This window comes from Epinephelus fuscoguttatus, linkage group LG7 (assembly GCF_011397635.1).
Source record: "Epinephelus fuscoguttatus linkage group LG7, E.fuscoguttatus.final_Chr_v1".
In the NCBI taxonomy this organism is placed as follows: Eukaryota; Metazoa; Chordata; class Actinopteri; order Perciformes; family Serranidae; genus Epinephelus; species Epinephelus fuscoguttatus.
In genome coordinates this window covers 18,842,146-18,863,302 of record NC_064758.1, presented here as the reverse complement: position 1 = coordinate 18,863,302, position 21,157 = coordinate 18,842,146, and the positions used below count along the sequence as shown (strand labels likewise).

Here is a 21,157-nt window from a genome sequence, read left to right as displayed (position 1 = left end):
AAACTGGACTTTATTATTTTTATTTAATAGATAATAAAATAAAATCAATTGTAATATCCAAAGCTTCTACCAAATCTAATTTTGTTCCTTTAAAAAAATATATATAATTGAATAAGTCGGTCAATAACAACAAAAATATACAACGTTAATTTTAATACATGTTTTAATTTGATAGTAAAAATTTTTATGTCTATTATATAATAAAATATATTAAATCATGCAAAATAATTACAGTGAAATTAATAAATTGCATATAGCTTATTAAAATGTCCCCCAGTTGCCTAAAATAAATTCAGTAAATGGTCTAAATTGCAACTTTAATATTAGCATGCAAGAGAATAAAAACTGTTGCAAAATTATTACCTTGTCCGATATTTGTGTTTGCATAATTTTTTGGTAAATCAAAAAAAATTACCTTGCAGTCCTGCACGGACTAACGTCCAGACAGTCTCCTCGTACCTGCAGCAAACAAACAAACAAACAAACAAACACGTGAAAGGTAAAAGTCATACTTACGCGGAGAAAGCGTGCAGCCTATCCACCTTCACTCAGGTGACTTTACGCGCGGCTAACAGCGAACACAAACAGTTCTCCACAAGAAATAAGTGCTGCAAATATGGTCGTTACAAATGTGAACATTGGAGGAAAGAGAGGAGGGAGAGAGGAAGAAGAAGAAGGAAAAAAAAGCTTGGGCTTCTCCCCCGGTCCGGACTCTGCTGGTGGAGGCTCCATGCTCCATGCGTCAAACAGCTGCTGGCCGCTGCTTGTCCTGAGGGCAACAAGGCACACACACACACACACACACACACACACACACACACACACACAAATACACACACACACACACACACACACACACACAAGCAAATCATAGTCTGTAAAGTGCAACTCCAATCCAGCCGTGTGCCTATTACGCCTGCATGTGCATTAATGAAGTTAAAAATAACCTCTGCAACTCGAACACGTTTTGGCACAACATCAGCTTCAATACAAAGTTTAAGTGAAGTCTCAAAAATTCACAAAGAAAATTATTTTGTTAACAATTTATAGCAAAAAAACAAATATCCTGAGAAAAATTACAAAATAAAAAAATATGTAATAGTAATAATGATACTAATAATTAATCATAATAATTCCGTTTAATTTCCATAGTTCTAATACGACCTTGACCTCACCATACCTCACTGTGTCCACCGCCGGCTGGAGAAAACCAAGTTGTCGCTGTTAAAGGGGTAAAAACCAAAGGAGGTGCTGGCAGGAGCTGAATGGGATGGGTGGGGGGGTGTCGGGGTGAGGAGGGGGACGAGGGTAAGGGGATGGCAAGGGGGGAGGGAGGGGAAGGTGAGATGGTGAGGAGAGAGCAGGAGGAGGAGGAAGAGGAGGAGGGGAAGAGATAAGTGATCTAAAGGGGAGACGATAGGACAAGAAAGTGATGATGATGAATACATTGGAAAGTTTTTTGGCCCCGGCGAGGGTGTCAGATTGAATGGCCTGTGCGCATGTGCGAAGGTGTCCAAACTGACAATGCTGGTGAGATGAAGATAGTGTTGTTGCTGCTTCTGGGCTCACGGAGGACGACGAGAGGAATCTACAAGCCGACAAGATGAGATCCAAGGCGAGGGCGAGAAAACTGGCCAAAAGTAGGTCCTTCTTTTTGCCCGCTTCTTATCGCTTTCAGCCGCCGGCTCCAAACTCGTGCTTGTGTAGATGATCCAATGTGTCCTTGTCATTTGTCATATCCTTAAGAGAGGAGGGGGCGACTCTTTGTCCAGAGTTAACTTTTCTGCTAGAAAATGCGTCCCGCTCCGGCTGCTCAAGCCTCGTTTCTCTGCATGCTGCGGTCTTGGCTTCGTTGATTCTCAGTGTCAGAAAGTTTCATGTGTGATGAGAAACGCCGCTGGTGCTTTATGTTGATTACACTCCTTTAAACGCACAGAGAAACACCGCCGTCCAAAAATCTGAGCTCCATCTTGCAATTTGCGCATTTCGGGTGTCGGAGGTTCAGCGGAGGCGCAGATTCGTTTCCCGAAAGTTACCAAGAAAGTTGTCGAAACGCATAGTAACTTTTTTTATAGAGCCGTTCCAAGTCTTGTGAAATAATATTCCCGGCTTTTGAAATAGTGGGCGCTGTGGCACCGCTGCTCTGCTGCGAGCTGCTACTGCTGCTGCTGCACATCGAGCTCAGCGCACTCGTTCACTCGCCTGCAAAAACTGGAGACGCCAACATGTGAATTTAGACTGAAAAGAGCCATATTTTAATGCAGGTTTTTTTTTACTCCCAGTCGATCCCGCTTGAACCGCACAACATATCGCTCTCCGGCAACTTTGTTTTGTCTCGGGGCCCTCGGACTGCTGCAGACTGGTTCCTCCTCCAGGGAATGCCAATCAATAATGCGTCTTGTGCAAGAAAGCGCCCATGCCACTACTTAGAGGACTGCTGCTCGCGTCACACGGAAAATTCATGTATTCAGTTTTGTGAACATGAGCAACTTTGTTGTTGGAAATGGACCGTGTTTATTGTTTGAAATTTGTGTATTGTTGGTGGGTTGATTTATGAATTTATTTACGCCGCCTTTCTGTCTTTTCCTTTTTTTTTTATCCCTGCATGAATGCACTTTGTTTTCTACGGCTAATAATGTGGGTCAATCTGCTTTTTTATCCACAATCATTTGTGAGACGATTGCTTAACATGATTACTTTTAATGCAGGCCTGTTGGCATGTGTTTTTATCTTGTCCTAATATTAGATTGTATCCATAGTGAGTTTCGATTTGTAGTTTTGTAAAAACGCAGAGCAAAACACAGCACATATTTTGCAGTGTATTTATTCTTTTAAATAATCTTATTTTTAAAAAAGATTTAAAAAATATATCTGTTATTGTTTTTATGTTGGGCATGCTTGATTGCATGTTTACAGGCCTTTAAAAACTTTGTAACTCTGCCAAAGCCACTGGCTCACTAAATTCAACCATCTTTATATCAGACATAATTTAAAAGCACTGATTTTTATATTTCAGACCTTGAGAGAAATAATTGTTTGTGCACAGCTTTTTAAACGTGCACTTCTTATAATACATTTTATAAATGCTAACTGTAACATCTGATTGGATTATTATTAAATAATTAGACAGGGCTTCAGCTCACATGCATTCACATTAATTATAAGAATAAAAAGAATAACCAGAACTCTTTTTTGTATTTTTTTCTGTTATTATTACCTTATTACTCGTGCATGTTCTGTGTGTTTGGTGCACAGGGTAAGTTAAAGACGAAGACAGAAAAAAAGAAAAGTAACGAAAAGCAAAACGCTAATTGGGCCACTTTGCGAAAATACTTAAACATGTGGAGGATCCTGCTTGTTGCCAGTAATTGCACTTGGTCTTGATCTCTAAACAGCCCTGATAGTCTGTTGATCCGGGTGCTAATGAACGCAAATACCTGGCTTTGTAGCACCGTCACATCGGGAGCCCTGCAGCCCAGAGGCCTCACATGTGTCGCGTTGCAGCGGCGGTGGAGACAGAAACAGAAACACCGTGTTGTTCTGAACATTCAAAACATGCAGGCCCACAACTTTTGAATGCGACGCGTGGGAGTTCATTCCACCCTCCTTTTTTTCTCCTCTTTTTTTCCCCTTGCCTCTGAGGTAAAATCCTCTCCTGTAGGCCCACGGCAATTTTCAACATGCAGCTGCTTTATCATTTATTTTTGTGTATATTTTCTTGTGTCGGCAGATAGCACACACACACACACACACACACACACACACACACGCACACACACACACACACACACACTACACGTCAAAGGCCACGGCTCTGCAGGAACTCCGTGTGTCCCACATGTAGAATATGAATATGTGTGTGTTTTCTTGATTAGTATGCAGTCGTTCTGGTTTGTTTACATAATGCTTTGGGGTCAGGATTAAGTGAGTGTTAGTGTGTTTGGATTATAATGTGATATTGCCCTCACAGGTGGGCTGTTTTTTCTATTTTAAAGAAATATTCCGCTCTGTTGCCCACACATTAGGCCTATTAGTGAATATTTTTGTACTTACTTCAATTTTTAGGCTCCTTGTGTCATTGTTTTGCTCTGTTATTTGATTTAATCTGCACCAATACAGCAGTATTAATTTATTTTATGCATTTACACTGTTAAATTGGCTCGTATTTTCTCAGATGTATCATTAATAAAGAAGAAATAATCGGATAAATTTAATTTAATCCAAGATAACGGCTTTGTTATGAGACTTATGTTATCTTAAAAACTAAATCGATGCATGTAATCTACTAGAGGCAGCACCAACGTGACAAAAGCGTTTTGCTCACGTTGTGTTCATATCTCTACATATATATATTTCTGCAGGCTGTTTCATTGTGCTATTCTGCAGTGCAGATTTTTTTTGTCCAGGTATTTTTCATTGCACAGGTGAGACGGATAAACACACACTCACACACACATAAAGAGACGCTGCACCCTCGCCCCACTGCACGCGTACAGCCGCGCAGCAACGTCTCTACAGAAAGGTAAAGAAATATAATTAAAACAGAAACGTGTAGCAGCTCTGCACACACTCAGAGAAACAGTAAGGTGTTGAAACCACACTGATTCTGACCGCAACTTACACACGTTATTGATTTTCTAAACCTATTTCAGTTACCGGGGCCGTCCGCATTACCAAGTCAATAAAATAAAGGGTAGCGCTATGCACGCGGTTTTTTTTGTACCACTTTTTTTTTCTTTTGCTGATTTTGCACAAAATGACACCCACCCCTATCCATACCCACCACACAGGTTTTCTGACACTTTTCCTCTCATGCACCCCCCTCTCTGTTTCTGGCCTATATACTAATTGCCAGATATCCCTATTGATCTTTGTGTTAAATGGCCCTTATTAGATAGACTCCCAGTCATGAACTTGGCCTGGCTCAACAGCTTCTGATGTTTTGACAGAAGTAATAAAACCCAACCCATAACACTTTAAAACCAACAATGGTAGCTATGTTGAACTTCTGGCTAAACATTCAGGGTCCTGTGCAGGCTCCCATGTATTACTGCTATGCAGCTGTAATGTGTGTCAGATAGCACTCCTCCATGTTCACAGATTAGAGCCTGCACGTAAAAATGATAGGACCATTAAATGGAAAGATGTATGCATGCATGTTTTTATTTTATTTTATTTTATGAAACTGCAATTTTAGTTGCTTTTAATTTGAAGTCAGAGCAACAGTGAGCCAATGAGGAAATGTACAGGAATCTTGTTGATGACTCTTGTTTTGATAGTTTCAGCAGATTCTCTTGATGTTGCAGTGTAATTCTGACAAGTTTGTAATGCTAATACTGTTGCTAATTGATGCAGGCTAATTATTAGCCTACCTGTAGCCATAAAGCCATTTATATATTTATTTATTTTATTTTGATTGCCAGTAGTTCTGGATTTAATGCAAAATGAAAATACCTGTGAGATCTTTATTTTATTGCTGCAGACCTTTCCTAGATAACACACACTGGGAAACCTGAGACTCTTGTGGTTCCACAGAGCCCATTTGCATTCGTGTGTGATGATGTGAATGATCCAAGCAGCACTCTGAATCAGGCAACACCAGTTTTGCAGTTTTACATCTCTGTCTAAAATGACAGACTGTGACCGCTATGATAATCACAGTCTTGTGAATCTTTGCACCCAAAACTGAAGCCTTTCAGTGGTTGTCAGATTGTGTGTATGTGTGTGTGTGTGTGTGTGTGTTGGTTCTTTACACTTTTTTGTTTTCTCAATTCTTAGAAATACTATTCACCATCCAATCAGGAAGACCACCTGGTTTGTGGTGATTTTTTTAAAATCAGATTTTTGATACAGAAACGCTTCATTTACTTTCTTTTTCATGCTATTGGGGAGTTTTTTTCCTGAGAACTTGGACTGATTTTGGGACCATTTGTGTCAATTTCTGAAGGATTGAAAAATTGTGTAGCCTAACTAATTGCATCAGTCCACATTTGGCACGGCCACATATGCTGCATAAGTACTTGATTATGGAAGTTTGTGGGATGTGAGTTTCTCATCCCAGTTTAGTGTGCGTTGGGAGCAGTGAGGCTCCTAGTCTTCTTTCCATATTTATTTCCAGGGCTGGTTCCCCATCTTTGTCCAGTGAAATACCTCTACACACTACATGTAAGACAACTGTAAAGGAGTCACTTTTTCTGTCATAACCTCCCAAACATTATGGGACATTTATTCATAACACAGTGATACATGTGCCTTTTTGTCGTAGGGTGAAGTTACTTTGGTTAAGATTTTGTTCAGTTACAGTAAGGTCAATGTCTGTTGTGGAAACATATGGTCCACATTTGATTCACATAATATGATACAAATAAAGATGCATTGCTTTTGGTAACCATATCTTCAAATTAGCTGTGAGAGCAGACTCCTGAAGAATGTTCTTTCCAGTAAAGTCTTCATATTACCCCGAAATGTGGAGGACAGTGCAGTCTGAAGTCTCAGTCCTGCTTGGTTGTCCTAAATCTTAGAAACAGTCAGCCATTATAGAAAACGTCTTTTCTCCTCCAACTATGCAGGGAATTATCTGAAGGAAGAAATACAATGCAAGGAAGTGGTTACTATTATGAACTACCTGCGCTGTAAAGCTTTAAAGAGAGCAGACTAATTTATGGGAGCATAGTTCAAATGGGATACTGCAATCCCTTTTTTAAATAGTCTGTTTTATGACTGTTCCGCTGCCAGCTTTTTAATGTCTTCTTTCACTATCAGTGACTCCCTCTCTTCCTCCCTGAACACTGCGAGACAGTCTTTTATCTCCAGGGAAATGCTTTTATTGTGATTCAGGCAGTTGCTGCTGCTGCTGTTTTGGCCAAGTGTCCACTGGAAAAGAGATGTCTTTATTCTGGTGAAGTAAAGGTGCCATAAAGTGTGAAAATAATTTAGAAACGTGGACTTAAGAGTGCCTCCTGAATGAATCCAGGTGTGCCACTGTTCATTGCTACACCTTCAGAATATGTTTTTTTTGTTCTACTTTTATCACATCAAATCAAAATGTAATGACGAAACAAAAACTTGGATGGCCACAAATTAAAGATTTCTGTGTTTATTTAATTATCCATATTCAAAATTGTGTTCGCCTGATTCAATAAATGGCCAATTCTCTCAGTCAAGATAGTTACAGTATCTCAATCTGCATATGAGAGATGGAAATGGAGACAGAGCTTTGGCTTTGACTGTGGAAGTCACAGTGACTCTTAACAGTCAGCTGAGACTCACTTAAGGCTTGAAAACATATGACTGGCTTTCCTTAGCTCTGTGACGCACACACTCATGAGTACATAGAAACCATACATACACATTAATGCAGATGGATCCTGGATGGACACACACACACACACATACACACATACCTTGGCGGTGACAGATTTTTGGGCAATGTTAGGATTTAACCCCAATCAATCACAAACTAGAAAGGTTGAGTGTAAATGTCATCCAAACAGCAGGAGCTGGCACTGTTGGCTGGCTAAATACGTGTGTGTGTGTGTGTGTGTGTGTGTGTGTGTGTGTGTGTGTGTGTGTGTGTGTGAGGGAATCAGTGTGTGCACCCATTTCGTACAGTTGTTGGAGGTCCTGTCACTGTTCTCTGTTGCTTTGACCTTGGCACAGCGATGGGTGGGCACCTCTTACACCTGGACACACACACACACACACACACACACAAACACACACAGGCACAGACACACACACGTTTTAGCCCTGTGCTTCCTGCCTGGTCTCATGCTGGCTAAGTCAAATTTTGAGTTGACATACAAATACCATTGCATTAAGCTCTTGCACATGGCTCTAAATCCCATTCATTCCAATGATACATTGACCTCACATTATCCAGTTGGCAAATACGCCTCTTTCTGCCTTGCACCATGACCTCATCCGCCATGTTTGTAAAAACACAGCAATCTCCCAATCATTTGGCAGCGGAGACTGTGGCATGCCTGAGAGAGTTTTAAGATATATCGCCGATGTTTTCTTTTTTAGCAGCCCCCTGTTTTTCGTCTCTCCTCATACCGTTTGTTTTCAGCCTGCAGATGGGGGGGCAGGGACTTGTTAAAAATAGCCAAGCAGCGTTCGAACAGTGGTATGTGTTGGCGAAAAAGGGGCTTCGAAAAATGAAAAGCCATTACACTGCAGTTAAATGCATTTTGTCCTGACCTGTGGCTGCTTATCGAGTTACGTCCCACCACTGCTGGGCCGCGTCTAGAAGATTCCAGGGCTAAGAATACACCGCGACTGCAGGAGACATCCATTTGGAAAAAACCTCATCCTTACTTCTTGAGCGTACTGATTAACGCTAAATGATTATCTCTGTGTGTCTGGTGTGATTGTGCACCACCCGCTGTTAAACAGTGTGTGTTGTTTGCAAAACAAGGGGCAAATGTGTCGAGTCCCTAATTAGCGTGCGTTAGCAGCCCTCATGATTCCCCCCTTGCATTGTGATATCCAGGGATTGCTCAGCATTGTGACTAGTCTTATCTGGGTCTAATCCTGATTTGTTTGGTATTAGCCCGCTCACTTTCTCTCACTTTCTCTCTCTTTTCCTTTTATTCCAACATTTGTCCTCACGCTGCTCTTTTCCTTTAAGCTAGTCTTGAACTTTGCGTCCTTTATGTTGTCTTTTTTATTTACTCTGTGATCTCTGCAAAGGAGGACTGTGTCTCAGCGTGAAGACAAAATTTCAGCATAAACATACAAGAGCAGGGCAGTAATTTAATATTATTTGTCATGTTTCTGTTGATACATATTGCGATGATATGATCTTATAATGTTGTAGTTTTGTATGTTTCTTTTGTCCAAATTAATGATTTCGGGGAAGTTGTCAATAAAGAATGGATCCTGTTTTACATCCGTGCACAGTTAAGTCTCATGTAATGCACTACAATGGAAGCCACTTTATTTGTTTGAGTAATTTGATTGATTAATAATTGCTGTATCATAATATTAATTGATATTTCCCTCTTGATACAGCCCAGTATTAAAATAAGCTAATGCAGTTAGCCGGTGGGCTAAAGTCATCTTATCAAATACATAAACAGTGTAAAGGCAAGGTGACTTAAAGCCAACTCAAAGTTTTTGTACAACAGGGCTGCAACTAATGATTATTTTCAATGTTAATTAATTTGTCAGATATTTCCTTGATTAATTGATTAGTTGTTTGGTCCATGAAATGGTGAAAAACGTCCATCAGTGTTTCCCAAAGCCCAAAATGACGTCCTCAAATGTCTTGTTTTGCCCACAACCCAAACACAATCAGTTTAGCTGTCATAGAGGAGTAAAGAAACAAGAAAATCTTCACATTTGAGAAGCTTAAATCTGAGAATGTTGGGCTTTTTTTCTTTCAAAAATTACTTAAACCGATTGGCAATTAATTTTATAGTTGATTGATCAATTAATTGTTGCAGCTCTGGTGCAGAGAAGCAAACTATAAGTAATCACAGCTGAAAAATACATTTAGTTATCAACACATATGGTGAAATGTGACACTTTACTATCTTGGAAGTTTTCTTCTTCTTCTGTAGCAGTTTTACAAATTAAAACCTCTCTCTCCACACACACACACACACACACACGCACACACCAGTCCCAATGCACTCCTGCTGATGATGGCTCATCCTGTCCAGATATGATAAGCAGACAAACTGCTCTGTCCCCTGGGCTGTTTGTCTGTCTCCGAAAACAGACAGTGGCGTGTTGCAGTAGCAGCAGCGTGGCTCTAAACTCCCTCTGCCTGCTTCCCCTTTCATCAGACCGCCAGTTCAAAGCCTTGGCTCCATCTTCACTTGTATCTCTCCCACTGCCTCCCCCTCACCGTCTTTCTCACTGCGTTTTGTCATTACCACAAAGATGGGCACGCAGTGTCTCATTAAAGCGGATTAGAGACATCTCCACGTCTCACAGGGGCCGAGCAGGACATTTCTCCCCTCTAGTACCCCCCCTTTCTCTCAGAGATCAGGTTCTTTGATTTGGCCAGATAAAGACTTCTTTCATGTCGGTGGGGACGGTTAGCGATTACACTGTCAGACGCATCGTTTTGGTGAGTTTGACAAATTTGCCGTGCTGGGTGGGGTGGCTGTGGGGATTGTACAGAGGGGGGGAGGGTGTACAAGGAGATTCACCGTAATTGAGCTGTCATTATCCAGTGACCCTGCCAGGCGCTAGTGCACAGGGCTCACCAGTTCTCTATTTGTTTAATACTTGGCTAACTTTCTTTGTGAGTATGATGGATAGAAAGAGAAGGAGGGAGAGGGGGAGGGAGTGGAAGCGGGGTACCGGTCCCCAGATGAATGCCTCTGCTTATTTGACCACCTCTCTTGAGCGCTGCTGTCCATGAAAATTGGCTCCACTACATCACTGCTGCAAGTTTCTTTTCTCACCCAGCTCCTCCCTGGTGCAACACAATTAGGCCCATATCACCGGCTGCCATTTATTTTCATACAAAATGAAAACTGGTGGCATGTTGATTACTGAACTCCCCAGAGACAAAGGGCTACTATTGGTGTGGTTTAATTTCATTAAGTAGAGTGTGGTGCACAGGATAAATATATTAAGAGCCCCCTCTCGTTGTGGGCCCTCCATTTACCTCAGCCACTCTGTATGCTAAACAAATCCTGGGGTGTTACAGTTGTGGAATTGCAATTGTTTGGTTACAATGAGGCACAGTTCCATCATGTTCATACTTTTGTTTTCTAATGTTTCCTGTTTTCTGACCTGTTAATTTCTGTTTGCTCTAGTAGTCTGTACACAGTAACTGTTGTTACAAAATGCATATCCTGGAAACATATAACATCAGTTAATGCTCAAGTTGCCATTCTCATTTGGCTGTTAGTAACGATGAGCTGTGTATTTGGGACATGTGTCAGAAAGATGTTGTCTAGAGTGAGTAAGAAGGGAGACAGTATGTTCCTGGCAGGATAGTGTGACTGTCTTCGTCCAGACATTTTGATGAAGGAAGTAAGAGCACTCCTTGTTAACCTGGAGTCAGATTGGTTGTGAAGCGATGAGTAGGGCAGAATGTCTGTGTGTGCGCTCTTGTTTGTGTGTGTGTGTGTGTGTGTGTGTGTAGGTGTTGGAGGGGTCTTGGCTAAAACATTTCAAGATGGCCCATTAGCCGACACAGGCCCGTCCCCTCCCGACACTAGGATTCCTCTGTGCTGACCCCCTCTCCTCCACCTCTCAGCCCCTCTGTCCCAGAGGCCCCCAGCCTCATCCTGCCAAGTGTACGGTTCCAAAGTAACGATGAAGCTGCCTGCGTGTGAAAATATTGAATTGCAAAAACATCCCTGGGTGAGAGGGTGTGTGAATGGAGCTTTCAGCGCCGGGCCCAACCCTGGCCCTGTGCTACTGACTGACGGACAACAAATGGCATTTTGTGTCCAGTGAGAGAGAGAGAGAGAGGGGACAGAGGAGGGAAAGGAGAAAAGAAAAGAAGAGGAGAGACACAGGAAGGGGGGGTCTTGAGGTTTTTCAGGCCTCTTCAGTCTAGGGGCCCTATATGCAGGTCTGAAATGCCTTATCACATGACCTGTCTGACCTTTGGCCCCCACTCAACTAAGGCTGTCAGGCTGCTCTCCAACGAGGAGCACAAAGCCTCACAGCCTCAAAGGCCCCCATTCACCCCCCTGTGCAGCTCTACTCCAAAGGTAATAGGTAAAAGTAATGTCAATGACCTCCACTTTCCCTTGCGCAACAGGAGGGCAGAACTCTTAAGATTCCCTGATAATGTCAAAGGTAGAGGGGTGGCCATTTTGGCTCCTTATCCACTGCCTCTACTTAGCTCCCATGAGATCAAGCCTGAAGCAAACTGAACCACCTCTTTGTGGCCAAACTATTCTTTTGGTTTAAGAGACATTTCATATTTTTATGACTCCAAGACTGATGGGAACTGAGATGGAAAATGATAAAAATGTTAAAACAACAACATGGTATTGTTTTCAGTTGCTGTGCACTGGGGATACAGTTGTGTAACTCTGCTTTATGTGTTATCTAAGTATGTGTGTGTGGGACATTAGTGAATTTCTGATGTCTCAGAGGACTGACTGGGTCACAGTATGACCGTAACCTCCTGTCTCGCTTTGCAACCCACACACTGGCATCTCTCTCTCTGTCTCTCTCCTGACCAGTCCTAGGATTCTTTCTTCTCTTCTCTTTTTCTCCTTTTTCCCCTCCTTCTCTGGAACACTGGAGTTTCTCTCTCTCTCCGGTCTCCTTTGAAAAGATGCGGCGTCTTTGTCCGGCCTGATAAAGGATGCCATAGTTCCCCTTTTCCCCTTCTTTGTGGCCCGGGGCTGGCGGCTCCTGTAGAAGTGCAAATGGTATCCTCTCGGAGGGGCTATCCCCGCGGGCCCTGGAGGGCCCTCTCTCTCTCTCTCTCTCTCTCTCTCTCTCCTCCAGGCTTGGCTAATTACCACCCTGCTCCCCCCACCACCCCTCACAGCCCCCACCAGCTCCCTGGTCCCTGGAACCATGGACGGCACATTCCCACAACCAGCACCTGGCCTTCTTTTCTCCTGGCCTGCTTTGATGGCTGACACCCCAGCCTTCCCCTCCCTCCTTCCTCATCCTCTTCTTCTCTCCACCCCACTACCTCATCTCTCCTTCTCTCCCTCCCTTTAACTTCTCCCTCTCTCACTTCTCTCTCTCACTGACTCTCATTACTGGAGGTTTTAAATTGCTTTCTGACCCTGACAAACTGCTCTTGTTGAAAAGGGAGATGTTGAAGAGGGAGGGCAGCGGATGTGAGCAAGAAATGGAAGAGATGAGGGACCCAGTAGGAAGTGTTATGTATCTATGTATTTAAGTCCATCTATAGTATCTATAGTCTATTATATGTTGGATTGTGTGAGTTTGTCTTAGGAGCACCCGGTCATCACAAACCCCAAATTGCCCCCTACAGGGACTCCATGTGGTATTTGAAAAAAGAAGAAAAATACATGTGTACTTATTAAGATTTCACCCTAAACCTAACTACATGTTTAACATGTTGTTAAAACAGTAACTTAAAATATTAAAATGCTTTCATATGGTCGGTACGAGGCATGGAATGATGTAAGATTTTATCGAGGACACTAAGTCGATCGTGGTGAACTTCCATCATCAGGATAATCTTGAGCATCATGTCCTGCGGCCCTCATAATGACTGCTGGGCAACCATCTATAAAAGAGACTGTGCAAAAGCAAGCTGCTTCAAAACATGCCAAAGATCTAAATCAAGCATTGGCACATTTCATATTGAAATAAATTCTTTAATTGCTTGTTTTTCATATCGTCCCACTGCCTAGTTACATCTTGCAGAGTCATAGAGAGACAGCAGAAAATTATATTGCATGGAGATGTCTGTGGTTTGTAAGACTTGACCAGTGTTTGACGCAGATTAAGTTGATTTTACTGCAATAGTAATACACACTCACACGTGCGCGCGCACACACACACACACACACACACACACAAACACACACAAACACAAATATCTAATTTAGCTGCATATTTGCGTCCCACTAGCTGTGGGCCTAATCAATAGCCTGCCCCAGTGGATTTGACCAATTCATAGCTCGCCTTTGTGCAGTCTAGCGATCCCAGCGAGGCCATTTGGACAGCTTTCTGAGGAAAACAAATAGCTCTATTACAAGCTCGCGTCTCTGTGATGCTCAGTGTCCCAAAGGCAAAGTGCTCGGCCTGTATTAATTGTATGTTTTCCGCACAGGAAATGGGGAGGTTTTTCAGAACAACACAGGTTCACCTGCTAAGAAAGAAGAGGGCCGCGTTAAGTTAAATATGAGAAGGGATATTTAATCAACATGCAGATGTTAATTATGAGATAATGAGATTTATTCCATTGAGATATGGATATGTTTAAAGGCTTATTTTGTTTGATTATCACATTCAGATATTTGCAATTGAATAAACTGGAGCTGTACAATACATGTGTCATGTATTAGAGCGATGAAACATTCTTCTGGCTGATCAACAGCATGTAGTGTGATTATCAAACTTCCCTGTGTTTTTAAAAAGACGCCATGCACGTTGGACCGAAGAGGTCATTTGCGGCAATGTTTTTATTTTTACTCTTTCCAGTAAACACACACACACACAAAATCTCTGTTCAGCAAAGCAGTGGTTGCATGTCCTGTATTGACTCCAACGCAACATAGACAGAAGCAATGGGTGGCACTGGGAGCTGCACACACCCAGACCAGTTTCACTACTGTAGCAGCGTTTGGCTTTGGTTTGTAAGACTGGGACTCGCTTAGAGTATACAAACAACAGTAACACTGCCAGGATTTTGAATTAGGCAGACAATGCCCCAGCAAGCTCAAGAAATGCTTTGGCTGGCTTTTATTGTTTTAACTGCGTCTGGATGGAACGTTTATCATCAAAACTAAATGTGATTGGATTTAGGAATTGGGGATGATGGCTGTGTCACAACATCTATTGTGTCTGTGATTGGTAGGTTTATAAAGCATAACTGATTTAATACTTTCTTTGAACGACAATTACACCTCGTCTCAAACATCGTCTGCCATCCAGTCTGGACATCCTAAGTATCTCTCTGTTGCTGCCATTCCTCAGCCACAGCTGCCCTTCCCTGTGCAGTTCACACATCATCACCTATAGGACTCGCATGATGTCAGAAACTGGGCTGCTTCCTCCTCGTCGGTCTCGACCATAATGACCATCAACTGGATGTTACGTCTAAGTTGGATCATCCAGGCATTAAAGGGAAAGCCTGCACTCGGATAATTTTACACTGTTAGATTTTAATTTGTGATATTTGATGCTTTCAAGTGGTTAATTTAATAGAGAGTGTGTGCACAAATTTGTTCCGTCGAAATGAGTTTGTTCCGTTTAAGACGAGCATTAGTCTTATGTGGTATTGGTGGTACTGTCAGTGGAGAAATCGATATCTTCTCCCATACTCTGATGGGTTTCTTCCTGTATTATTGGTGAGCAAAATGTTGACTTTACAATAGTATCTCTGGGTTGACGCCTAATCAAGGCTTTTGTTTTTGAATATTTAAGACTCCTGAGATAATACATTTAGAATTTCTGTAGTTGGGGTTTGAACAGAGGCTTCCCAAGTCTGATGTCTCCCTCACTCTCTCTCCTCATCAAGCCTAGCCACATCCTCTCCTTCGAGTACAGAAAAGGAAAGAGGAAGAAGTTTCTGAATTGTGTTTTATGAGTGGTTGAAACTGCCACTTCTGTGGTTTTTGTCTGTCCGCGCTGACCGTTCAACTCAAAGTTCCTGAGGTTTTCGAGACATGTCAATTTAGCCGTTTTAATTGGGAAGATGTTATTCCGAACAAATGTTTGCACTCAGGGACCTGCGTGTTGGTCAGAGTGGGGAGGGGGGGTGCAGCTGTAGACAGCTCGGTGTTACTGTTTCAGTTGTCTTTGTTTTAGAGCCACGTTGGCTTTGCAAATGTGTTTCTCTTCATTTCCCTGAATGCTGTAAAAGCTCACTTGGATGACCGCATGCACACACATGCACTGACAGAGGCATCTTGTTTTTCAGCAGCACTGAAGAGCAGTAAGTGTTTAAGAATGGCACGGTGAAGCAGTGACAAAGCAAACAAAAGAGGCAGGTGGGTGAGGCGGCTGCTGGCCTGTTGCCGGCCTTGGCTCCATTTTGAACCTTCTTTTTGGGTATATACTGCGATCTGCTGTTTATTTTATATGACAGTAAAAACAAGCTTTTCTAAGACCTTGTCAAGTTGAATCTACAGTATAGATACAGTTGTTTTTGTTTGTAATGAGTTAGCTTGTTTTAATATATTTCTTTACATTCTGCATTTACAGCACTACATTTTTTTTCTGTGTCTATATTATTGAGATAAAATGACAAATGTTAATGATTCAGATACCCGGGTTTACACTTTGCCTCAGCCAAGTTTTTTACTGATACAAGATGCGTCTTTCGTTGGCCCTCTTCTTCTCCCTGTTCACCCGCACCACTCTCTCCCATTTTAATTAAAACTAGGTGTGAGGTGTGCCGTCCTGTCTTTTGACACCTCGCTATTTATCTGTCGGATGCAGGCTCAGGGCAGGACCCACGGAAAAGAAGGGCAGATTTTTGTTTTCAGAGAACTGTGGGGAACTTTGATGCCAAGTTCCTCTGCGGCAAAAGGCAAGGCCCCGACCCAGCACATCTGAGAGTACTTTGGTGAAATAACAGCAAATGTTTGTCTTGTATTGTATGGCACGCTGCTGGAGGAGCGCTAAAGCCCCTTCTTCCAGCGCCTAAAGCACCTCTTAATAAAATAGTCAAGAATAACTCCTTCACCTTAATCTTCCCCTCAGATTACTGCACTCAGGGCGGGAAATTAGCAGCAGGCCCATGCGCTTCCCTCTTTCCTTGACACTGTTACGTTTTTATTAACATGAGCCTCCTTCTTTCTCTCCCGCTCTTCCTCTCTGTCCGTCACCTTGCTTCTTAAATGTTTGTTTCCTGTCTCTCTCTGTCTCTATCGCTGTTCTCTCTGTGTGGTAGGCCAGATGAACTCTCCGTGGCAGGGGGGAATGGCATTTTATTGGGTCAGTATTAGAAGCAACATGTGGCTAATGGGTGGCTGCATTTTCCACAGTCTGGTCCTCATCAGTGCAGAGAAGGGGCCTAAACAACTAAACATGGCCGTTGACAATTGATACGAGCCCTTTTAAGTGGATCTGCTTGGTTGAAGAGAGGGTGGGGCGGGGCGTGTGAGAGTCTGCGTGTGACCGAACACATGCACGTGTGTGTGTGTGCACATATGCCTTTGCATGTTAATTAGGACTCTAACAGACACACTCGCGCGCGTGAACACACCAGCACAGTGTCCTTTGGGGAGCATATATACAAGAATGTGTGTGTGTGTCTGTGTGTGTTCGTCCCTTGTGTCCAGGAGTGTAACCCACACCTTGAGTACGGTAGCGGCGGTAGCTTTGAGCGCGGGTCGTCCCGCCGTCTGATCCTTGTAACCAGAACTCTCCTTTACTGCTTCCTGTCGACTTGGCCCACCTTCCCTCTTTGCCCGCCTGCCATCTGGGTCTGCCAACAGACAGACACACACATGCACATATGTGTACATGCACACACACGCACACACACACACACACATACACAACATAGTTAGGACAGGGGTCCTCATGCTCTAACCTGTGTCTTTTACTTGCAACTGCACCTTTGAAACCAATATCACACAGAGGAGAAGCGATAAATGGACTCCACCATCTACGTTCTCAACTTCTCTCCCTTTTCTTCTGCTCTGACATCAGGAGTCAAAGCCCGTTTTTTCTTTCAAAGCACTATTACATTTTTTATTCAGAGAGCAGAGCAGAGTTGAACAGTTTATATCATGCTCTTGTATGGGTGATTTCCAAAATAATCATATTCAGACTGATTTAGAAAACTGATATAAACGTATGTCTGTAATTTGGGGTGCAAAATAATGCAGTTACAGACATAACCACAAACAAACACTGATATCTCTGATTTCACTTTGATTCTCAGTAGTCTTTTGAGTCAGTATCGGACAATTGTTGAAGTCTGTGGCCACACTGTTGCGCCTCAGCATCCAAATGGCATCTATTGTATTCCTGAGGAGCATGAAATCAGCCTGATATCCTTTTATACAGTGGAAAGACCAAAGTTTATTAGGTCTCATCCTTCCTAGCAAATGCTAAGCCTGCAAAATCAGTGAAAGACTCTTCTTAAAATGCACATTTGTAACACTGTTTCCAAAGTAACAGCAGTACTCAGTGTTCTTATGTTCCTTATTAGTCATTATAAAAGAAGTAGTAGTGTTAGTATGACTCCTTTATATTAGCATCAAAGCCTTGTAGTACTTAATGTGGGTATCTAAATTCTGTACCTGTGTAGATAGCGTTTCTGAGCAGGGGGCACTGTGGGTTTTCAGTATCAGGGGTTCTGGTTGACACTTTGATCACTTCCTCCGCTCTTCATACCTCCATTGTGTTCAAGATCAGATCACGCACACACACACACACACACACACACACACACCAGAGGTGGAAGGGGCAGTGTCAGGTGTAGCGAGGGACAATGCAGGGATGCGTAGCAGCGAGCCAGCACGGTGTCTGTGACAGTGACGGCGACAGTGCACTCCTCAAAGCTGCTCCTCTCCTCTTTCATCACCCACTATCACAGAGTGTGTGAGGAACATCGCCGGCCAAAAACATCTTCAGTGCCTGAAAATGAGGGGCAGTTTTGACGTTAACAAAATAAACAAGTAACTTATTTAGTACATGTTTTGTTTTCATGTGGGTATCAAAGATAATTTCATTTTTCAAGTAAGTTCATTCATCATTCCGCTTAGAGAAATACATAAAAATCTCATAATAAATTATGAGTTATACATACAGTCATTACATTTTTACCTGTTGGTGGAGGTATGCAAAAATACTTTTTATTAAGAGGTTGTGTTTATTAAGGCCCAGTAAAATGACCAAGTTAGACTGTTGACAGCTGCTATGAATTATTTATGAATGGTGTTGGTGCTGTAGTATGTATGTGATGGAAGTCAGAATTGTCTCTTGGTTAAACATCTGGCTGCTCCATGGAAAACTGATTGAGGTGGCTGTAGAATACCTGATGAAAGTGGATAAATAGAATTGTTTTCACAGGTTGCTCATGAGGCGATGAGGGAATAAGCAGAGTGGCAACGGGAAAAAAAAGACAACTTATTTATTTTCAGTGCCGCAGGTGCCCGCTCACAGCTTATTGGTTTTTTGGATGACTCTTTTACTCTAAAGAGGGCAATTTATGTCCCTCTCTGGTCTCTCTCCAGAGGCGAGGGCTGAAGTGGCTCGCTTATTTTAGCAGGGCCTCGTGGTCTTGACTTGTGGTGACATATTAATTGAGCGGTTCCTCTAAAGAAAAGAAAGGCCAGTGTCACGACTGGTCCGACGTTGTTTGTAGAGCTTTGAAAATTGGTTTTGTTTGGCTGGAAAGCTCTCAGGTGTTTATTTACACATCAGAATGTTTCAAATGGCAGCTGGCTCTCTCCAGCTTTCTGTACGTGTGTTTGTGTGTCTCCTGTGTGTGTTTTCTGGATGCATATATGCTGTGTTTGCTCACTTATGTACATGCCAGCTGCATTGAGCATGTTTAAATGAGAGAGATAAAGAGTAGAGAGAGAGACAGAAGAGCTCACCTGCCTCTTGAGTTTCCAGATAGTTGTCCTTGCTGTCCTCTTCATCCATTATTGACCACATTCATTCACACCAGCCTCTAGAACTCGCCACATCTCCTGTGTGGCTTTTATGAGGAGAAGAGCACATTTGTTTTCCCAACTTCTCTCCAAGGAGTGATATACTTAGACCACTGGTGTGTGTTTGAGTGTGTGTGTGTGTGCTCGCTTAAGGGTATGAGCTCATCGGTGTGGCTGAGGTGACCAATGCAGAATAAAAACTGTCGCTGTGATAATTTATGGATTTGTAAGTTGTTTCCTCAGCACTGGTGTTAAGTTATATGCAAGGTCCTGCTGTCAGACATACTTTCACACACACACCTACACACACACACCTACATTTGTAGTTTATTTCCTGAAACTCAGGTGCAGGAACTCAGCAGTGCAGCGCAGTCGACAACTGAGGGGATGTAACTGCACAGGCACCTCTCCGAACACAGTTACCAAGACAACAATTGTTTTAGCTGGAATTTCTGTGAAGAGGAACGTTAGAATAACAACACGAGGCCTCAACAAATTAGCCAGTTGGAAAGCTGGAGAAATGACACATTTGTTCTGTGTTTGTTCTGGACAGAATACCTTGTTTTGGGAAAAGACAAAACGGAGTTTGCTTTCCACCTTTATTTTCCATCTTTTGTGATTGGAAATGTTTTAGAGGCATCATGGGAGATGCAAGAAGATATAAATTGCGGTGTGTTGTAATTTTAGCTTTATGGAATAAAGACAGTGTTAATCTACAATTTGGACGCTGTAATAATGGGCCTCGCTAAAACCTACTAAGACACAGTAACGCCTGCATGCTCACTCCATGCCACCAAAGTTCAATAAGAACAACGTTTTGATTAGGGTTGTAAGAAAATATGGATACACATGAGTATTGGAGACTATGGATTTTTTAATTGTTTTCATTTTCTCAGTAATTTTACCTGAAGAATCCTGCAAGCACTTTACATTTTTACTCATATAGGCAAATGTTAATTCCTTTGCTCAGACGGCACAAAAAGTAGCAAAAGCAACTATGTTTATGCATATAGTGATGTGTTCTTTATACTATGGCAGTTTTACTTCAATTAAATTATGCTTACAGTTTCGCAATATTTTTCAGTGTATTGAATTGTACCTTCTGTATTGTGATATTTATTGTATCGCCAGATTCTTACCAGTACACAGCCCTAATTTCGATCCTACGCAGGTCTTCATCAGATCAGAGTGCTTGAAAAGTGGTAAACGTGACGATTAATTTGATATAATGTTTATACACAAGATATATGTTTGATATTTGGAAGTATGGCTTTTGTTTTACAGTATGTTTTTTTATGTATTGGATGTTTAATAAACCTAGGTGGTTTGGATGATTAACCACACCTGCCACCATGGAGCTCGTCAGCCTGTTGGTATGCATGATGTATAAATATAGGTGCAGTTTAAGGTTATTATTCAACTTTGTGGCATGGAGTTAGTGTGCAAGCTTTATTTTTTCTTAATTGATTCTTCTTTTTTTTTAAGCTTTGCCCCTACGTGATGTGCGTACAATTACTCGCCTTCAACTTGACTACAATAAAGCACAAGCTTGTGTATACAGTGTGTATATGTTAGTATAAAAACAAATAAACAGGCACACACATGCGCATACATGCACAGTCATGCCCTGCCCCGCAACTTGCAGCCGGCAGCTAAATGATCCAGATATATTTGCTGTCTTTTAATGAAGTGAGGCTGATCTCTCTCTCTCTTTCTGTGTGTCTCTCTGCTCAACTTAAGTATCAATAATAAGATTTATCTGTCTTCCCCCGCAGCCTTGATTCAATTATCTCCATCTTTCTCCCCCTCTCTCTCTTCCTCTGGCTCCCTCTCCATTTGCCCCTCCACTGTGGATCCGTTTCCAATTGAAGGCAGGTCATGCTTTGTGTTTCTATTTGTCATGA

General features: G+C 42.2%; 1 protein-coding gene across 7 annotated transcripts in view; it reads left to right on the top strand.

Moving 5' to 3' along the window:
* The first annotated feature begins 1,347 nt into the window (after positions 1-1,347).
* prdm16 (PR domain containing 16) overlaps positions 1,348-21,157 on the top strand; it is a 208,614-nt gene continuing 188,804 nt past the window's right edge. For all 7 annotated transcript variants that reach the window (XM_049581038.1, XM_049581041.1, XM_049581044.1 and 4 more), the window contains exon 1: positions 1,348-1,640. In XM_049581038.1, coding sequence (XP_049436995.1) covers positions 1,604-1,640 — 37 coding nt within the window. In that variant the 5' untranslated portion in view covers positions 1,348-1,603. The remainder of the gene's footprint in view (positions 1,641-21,157) is intronic.